This window comes from Procambarus clarkii, chromosome 75 (assembly GCF_040958095.1).
Source record: "Procambarus clarkii isolate CNS0578487 chromosome 75, FALCON_Pclarkii_2.0, whole genome shotgun sequence".
NCBI classification, from domain to species: Eukaryota; Metazoa; Arthropoda; class Malacostraca; order Decapoda; family Cambaridae; genus Procambarus; species Procambarus clarkii.
Genome location: NC_091224.1, coordinates 2,007,056 through 2,014,147, shown reverse-complemented (window position 1 = coordinate 2,014,147; position 7,092 = coordinate 2,007,056). Strand labels below are relative to the sequence as shown.

At 41.6% G+C, this 7,092-nt stretch overlaps 2 protein-coding genes across 2 annotated transcripts; both read left to right on the top strand.

The window, feature by feature from the left end:
* The first annotated feature begins 992 nt into the window (after nucleotides 1–992).
* On the top strand, nucleotides 993–1,403 carry LOC138356922 (uncharacterized). The gene has a single exon (XM_069313455.1). The coding sequence runs from the start codon at nucleotides 993–995 to the stop codon at nucleotides 1,401–1,403; it is 411 nt and encodes a 136-aa protein (XP_069169556.1).
* A 5,063-nt stretch (nucleotides 1,404–6,466) lies between these two features.
* LOC138356921 (period circadian protein-like) lies at nucleotides 6,467–6,976 on the top strand. The gene has a single exon (XM_069313454.1). The coding sequence runs from the start codon at nucleotides 6,467–6,469 to the stop codon at nucleotides 6,974–6,976; it is 510 nt and encodes a 169-aa protein (XP_069169555.1).
* Nucleotides 6,977–7,092: the final 116 nt, after the last annotated feature.

The following is a 7,092-nucleotide window of genomic DNA, read 5'->3' as shown; positions in this document are numbered from 1 at the left end:
AAAGTAAATGTAATATTCAATAAAAGATATATTGAAGGTAAAATATTTCCAAACAACAAGACACTAATTATTACCACATTTATATGGATCATTTTGTAATTGTTTTGAATTATCATATATATGAAATGAGAAAATATATAACCAAGAAGGAAAATTCAAAGAAGAACTTGTTGGAGCACTTTCGTATAATCTGCACATCATCAAAAGCTTTAACAAAGTAATATAAAACCTGAACTATGTAGTCACCAAAAAGAAAAGCGACATGTGGGATGAGAAAAAGAGAAGACATAACAGAGAAAACCAAAATTTATTCTGGGAAAATGGGCAGACGGCAGAGGAAATTGACGGTCTTCTTTGACAAATTTGCAGACGAGTATTCCTGTGTCATATTAGACAGGGTATTGAGGACTCCTTGGACAGCGGTTCCGTCCACAAATATTGTCTATTAGCGTGCACCTCACCGTCCTGTCTTGCTGATTCTCAAATGTTATATAATGCTTTAGGAAAAAAAAGCACGGGACTGAAAATGAAAGCTTCCGCGTCTTGCACGTTACTTCATTCGAAAATTAAATTCTGAAACGAAAGGTTTTAAAGTTTTGTGGATTTAATATTCTCTCATGCGATGTTGTTCGTTCTGAGTCAAAACAGTTTTGCATGTTTATTTAGTTAGGTGTGTTTAATTACGATAAAACCATTGATTTCAAAATAAGTCTAAACAAACTTAGTCTGGACATAATACTGCACAAGACCAGAGGATAATACACTTACTCATTAATAGACCTACAGTATTGCCTCAATCGTATTGATCAATACAATAAATGACTGCTCATAATATCAATATCTTTCCAACAGTGATACTTAACACTCCAGAAAGAGGCATAATACTTTGACCATATTGTCACTACTGCTCGGGCATCAGTCATTAATCTTACTCGGGAACAATCACCAACTCGAGGTCAATAATCCACTTTGTGATTGATAGCCCTGAGATGATGCATCACGGTGCCACGGACACGGAGATGATGCATCACGGTGCCACGGACACGGAGATGATGCATCACGGTGCCACGGACACGGAGATGATGCATCACGGTGCCACGGACACGGAGATGATGCATCACGGTGCCACGGACACGCTGATGATGCATCACGGTGCCACGGACACGGAGATGATGCATCACGGTGCCACGGACACGGAGATGATGCATCACGGTGCCACGGATACGGAGATGATGCATCACGGTGCCACGGACACGGAGATGATACATCACGGTGCCACGGACACGGAGATGATGCATCACAGTGCCACGGACACGGAGATGATGCATCACGGTGCCACGGACACGGTGATGATGCATCACGGTGCCACGGACAGGGGCGTGGGTGGGGGGGGAATAATTTAAGGTCATAATTAATGGTTGACTTGGACGATCTTGGCGGGTAATAACTCCAAGTCTGGAGCCTCTTGCTGAGGAGGAGACCACCCAGTACTGGGTAGTGTGACAGAGAGGAGGAGACCACCCAGTACTGGGTAGTGTGACAGAGAGGAGGAGACCACCCAGTACTGGGTAGTGTGACAGAGAGGAGACCACCCAGTACTGGGTAGTGTGACAGAGGAGGAGACCACCCAGTACTGGCTAGTGTGACAGAGAGAAGGAGACCACCCAGTACTGGGTAGTGTGACAGAGAGGGAGGAGACCACCCAGTACTGGGTAGTGTGACAGAGAGGAGGAGACCATCCAGTACTGGGTAGTGTGACAGAGAGGAGGAGACCACCCAGTACTGGGTAGTGTGACAGAGAGGAGGAGACCATCCAGTACTGGGTAGTGTGACAGAGAGGAGGAGACCATCCAGTACTGGGTAGTGTGACAGAGAGGAGGAGACCACCCAGTACTGGGTAGTGTGACAGAGAGGAGGAGACCACCCAGTACTGGGTAGTGTGACAGAGAGGAGGAGACCACCCAGTACTGGGTAGTGTGACAGAGAGGAGGAGACCATCCAGTACTGGGTAGTGTGACAGAGAGGAGGAGACCATCCAGTACTGGGTAGTGTGACAGAGAGGAGGAGACCACCCAGTACTGGGTAGTGTGACAGAGAGGGAGGAGACCACCCTGTACTGGGTAGTGTGACAGAGAGGGGGAGAGGGAGAGAGGGAAGGGGAGAGGGAGAGAAGGGGAGAGGGAGAGAGGGAAGGGAGGAGAGAGAAAAGGAGAGAATACTAAATATTAGGAAGAAAGAATAATAATAAAAATATCATTGATAAGCGAAATAAAAGCGGGTGAATTTGTTGAGATACAATATATTTGCAAATAGATGTTGAGCAAGATAGTAAGAAAAGTGCTTTTGACTGATGTTAGGTAGTGTGTGACTGACTTGTATGTTAGAAAAAAAAATTGAGTAACAAAAAGTACTTGAAACTAAGGTATAATTCTTTGAGAAACTTAATCTAATTACTAGATAAAGAGTTTATGGTTAATTAACATACCTTAAAGAAATACATATGAGCACAATGGGGCCACGGGAGGCAGAGAGAGAGAGTGGGAGTGAACAACAAAATGTTACAAACAATGTAACATTGCTGGGATACTGTGACATTCAAACGTACACTTGTTAACCAAATAAATTACTGTAACACTATACGCGCGCACACATACCAATGTCAATCAGTTTACAAAAACAAACATTCATTAACATGTACTTTTAAAATGGACACACATAGATAATTACCGAACAAATGTCAGTTCAATTACAGGTACTCAAAGACTCATAGCTGCATGTGTCTCTCGGTCTTGACAATAGTACACATGGATTCTCACACATAACAGCCCATTATTAATTAATGTGTGTGTGTGTGTGTGTGTGTGTGTGTGTGTGTGTGTGTGTGTGTGTGTGTGTGTGTGTGTGTGTGTGTGTATGTGTATTCATCTAGTTCACCTAGTTTTATTCACCAAGTTGTGCTTGCGGGAGTTGAGCTTTGCTCTTTCGGCCCGCCTCCCAACTATCAATAAATCAACTGTTTTTTTCCCCCACAAACACATCCCCAGGAAGCAGCCCGTAGTAGCTGTCCAAATCAAAGGTACCTATTTACTGCTAGGTGAACAGGTGTATCATGGTGAAGGGTGTAAGAAACTCTGCCCTCTGCAAAAATTGCAATGGCTCTGTGGAACGAAATTTAATCTGCCCTAACCGGTCAATGTCCAAATCTTCTCAATGTTAGTAGTGTTATGTACAAACTTGACCCAGTTTTAAGATACAATATTGCACAACAGTTTCAGAAAAAATTATGATAGGGAGAGTTACAGTGTCTCATAACAATATTATATCAATATATTTTATGTAGGTTCAATGAGGCTTTTTCTTTAATCTTTTATTCTTACCGCTTAAATCCTAATTCAGGATTTAATTAATCCTAATTAATTAAATAAATTCAGGCTTGTTCGCATTTGTGTTCTTCACATGTGCCCCAAAGAATGAGGTGATTTGATAAAATACCATGCCCAAGATTACCATCAGAGTGCCAGCGGGATGATGGGGAATTAGCCTCGGCTACCATCATCTTTTGTCCGGTCGTGATGGTCAAGTGGTTAAGGGGTCCTGTACACTAGTTGCAGAGTGCTCCTGGCAGTATGGGTTCGAGTCACTTCTGGGGTGTGAGTTTTCAGGTGTATATTTATATTTATATATATATATATATATATATATATATATATATATATATATATATATATATATATATATATATATATTTATGCAGTCCCTGTGGCGTAGTGGTAAGACACTCGCCTGGCGTTTCACGAGCATTTCGTCCTAGGTTCGTATCCTGGCCGGGGCGGATTCAATGGGCGCCTATCCATTCTCATTCTTATTCTGTAGCTTCTGTTTACCCAACAGTAAAATGGGTACCTGGTTGTTAAACGATTTGGAGGGGTCGTATAGGACACAACAAAGGGGATATTAATGATATCCAATCATATTATTATAAGATAGGGTATTAAAAGTATCAACACAAGACAGAGCACGAAACACTGGTATAAATTGGATAAGTTTAGATTTAGGAAAGACTTGGGTCTTTCCTAAAGACTCAGGTCTTTAGACCCAGATCATTCGATAACAGGGTAGAATTTGTGGAACCAATTACAACGTAGCGTGGTGGAGGTGGGATCCCTTGATTGTTTCAAGCGTGGGTTGGACATATATATGAGTGGGATTGGGTGGTTATAAATAGGAGCTGCCTCCAATGGGCCAACAGGCCCTATATATACATATACATAAACATAATGAAATAATACCATTCATTATTTTTTTCTATTTTTCGTTTTCATGTATTTTCCTATTTTTTATGTATATTTTTTATATTTTTATGTAATTTTTTATACCTGTGGGTCAACGAGACCATCTGTGTCCCCTCAGATGGTCTCCCATGGTCCCATATGACCATATCTCCCATGGTGATATGGTCAGATGATATCATGGTTGTTATTGGCAGTTATCATGGCATGACATGGATGGATGATGTCTTATCATGGATGTGTGTGCATGTGTGCGTGAGTGTTCGGGTTAGTGTGTCAGTGTTAGTGTCCCAGTGAGTGTGTGAGTATGTGTCCGTTTATACCTGTGAGTCCAGGAGTCCTGTGTCCCCCCATATGGTCTCCCTTATCACAGTTTGTATCTATGGATGTGCGTGTCTGTGTGTGTGAGTGTGAGTGTGTGTTAATATCAGTGTGAGTCCTGGAACCCTTTGTGTCCCCCCAAATTTCCTCCCTTGTTCCCACCGTGAGTTCCAATCGCAAGTGATTAGACCTGCCTTAGGTCAATGGCTCCAAGGTCCATCCGTGGGCCCAACGGATTTCACCCCTTCCCCACTTTCCTAGGCTCAGGCCAATTCCAGCTATCCAGGGAACCTGTCGAAACAGAGGCAGCTACAGGAGAGGACACACAGACATCTGTGGCCTGTAGTTACACAACCGTTCTGACAGGCTCGATCGCAATCAGTCCAGAGGAGAACACGTTCTCATCCCAACCCGTCCTCTTAAAAAGAACGTCACTTTTGGCTCGTATGCGCGAGATGGCTAAATTTGGACGTAATTTGAAATGAAATCGACTCACAAAAGTGACGTCCGGCGTACGCGCAGAGGTTATAAGAGGACACTTTAAATTAACGTTTTTCATAACGTTATGAAACCTTATAAGAATTTCCTGCCCACCTAACCTATCAGAGGACCCTTAACTTACTGTTATTGAAAAAAAAAATCCCAAATTTATTTTCATTTTTTTTTCATTTTCAAATTACGTCCAAATTCGGCCATACGGGCAAACGGCCAAAAGCGACGTTCTTTTTAAGAGGACAGGTTGCAACAGACCACGCTGGAGTCGCTGTATGTCTCAAATTTGGTTCCTTTATTTATAGTTAGTTTTTTTTGTGAACTAATTGATTTTTTTCCAATTTTTTTTAATGACTTAGGTAGAGTGAAAGGAGGAGGAAGGGTGGGGTATAGGGGATTATACGACATCGTAGTTGGGTTGGTATGTGTAGTCGTCAAAAATATCAATTGGGAGAGGTTAATCGTACTTTTCATTTATTTTTAAATGTACTGAAAAGAAAAGAACTATTTAAAAGTTCTAATTGTATTAGTAATATGTTGTACCTGGTTGGTCACACTCTTTGACCTAGAGAGATCCGACTTTTCTCACACTCTTCATTGTTATATTAATAAAAACATTAGAATGAATATATCTTTTATTTCACCAACAGCTCCACACACAGGAGAGGTTAATCCATGATTATCTACTGCAGAAAATACTAGGAAGGAGTTAGAATGATATAAGTTACTCCATGAACACGAGGAGGAAGTCAAACGTAAAGCTGAGGAGGGAGTGTGGGGGCAGCACTCACCCCCCAACCCGTTCTCCTTATAGAACGTCACATTTTGACGTATAATTTAAGGCCAAAAATCATCGTACGAGAAAAATGGTAGCGGCTCGCGAAATTGACATACTGTCCCGTTTTCTGTTTTGGGCCCTCTGGTAGGTTAGGATAAGGGCACTTTAGTATGACAGGTTCTTGAGGTTAGGACACCTAAGGGGGACAGGCTGCTCCCTCTCCCACGATGCTGGCACCAGACTGCCTCAGAAGGTGGGGATTAAGAGCTCCAGGAGTAAAAAGTAATTAAAGACCCAAATAGACCCAAAGTAATTAAATTCTTCAGCCACTCTTTGTGTATTTATGTGCACTATTTATGTGCACTATTTATGTGCACTATTTATGTGCACTATTTTACTGTTAATTTAATACGCAACTAATTGTCTGCTTCACGGCAGAACTAAGACAATAGTTCAAGTTACATGTACATACTTTAAGTGCGGGTGTGAGAACCTATTTGTTGGGAAGGAGGAGTAGACGAAGGACTCATTTTCTGGTGGTCAGGGCTCATCTCCTCACCCATAACTGCTACCAAACCCGTCTGAAATGTCTGAACCAAAGATCTTCGAAATGAGAAACTTCTGCCATCCCAACATTACGCAGATATTATATTTAAACCTAAATATGGATGAAAATACCATTTGGGATCCAAGCCGCAAAAACAACATCCCGAACACAGGTACAAATATACAGAATGATACAGGTACAAATATACAGAATGATACAGGTACAAATATACAGAATGATACAGGTACAAATATACAGAATGATACAGGTACAAATATACAGAATGATACAGGTACAAATATACAGAATGATACAGGTACAAATATACAGAATGATACAGGTACAAATATACAGAATGATACAGGTACAAATATACAGAATGATACAAGTACAAATATACAGAATGATACAGGTACAAATATACAGAATGATACAGGTACAAATATACAGAATGATACAGGTACCCTACTTCTCGGTGTTAGCACATTGCCAGTTTACTTTAGTACTGGGCCAGAAGGCATGGCAGGATGTACAGAATACCCCCGTTGAAGAGCAGAGGTGCAACAGGTACTCTGAGAGAGAACTATCAACATCAGAGGTCCGAGACTGTTCAACACGCTTCCACTACACATAAGGGGCATAACTGGCCGACCCCTCACAGTGTT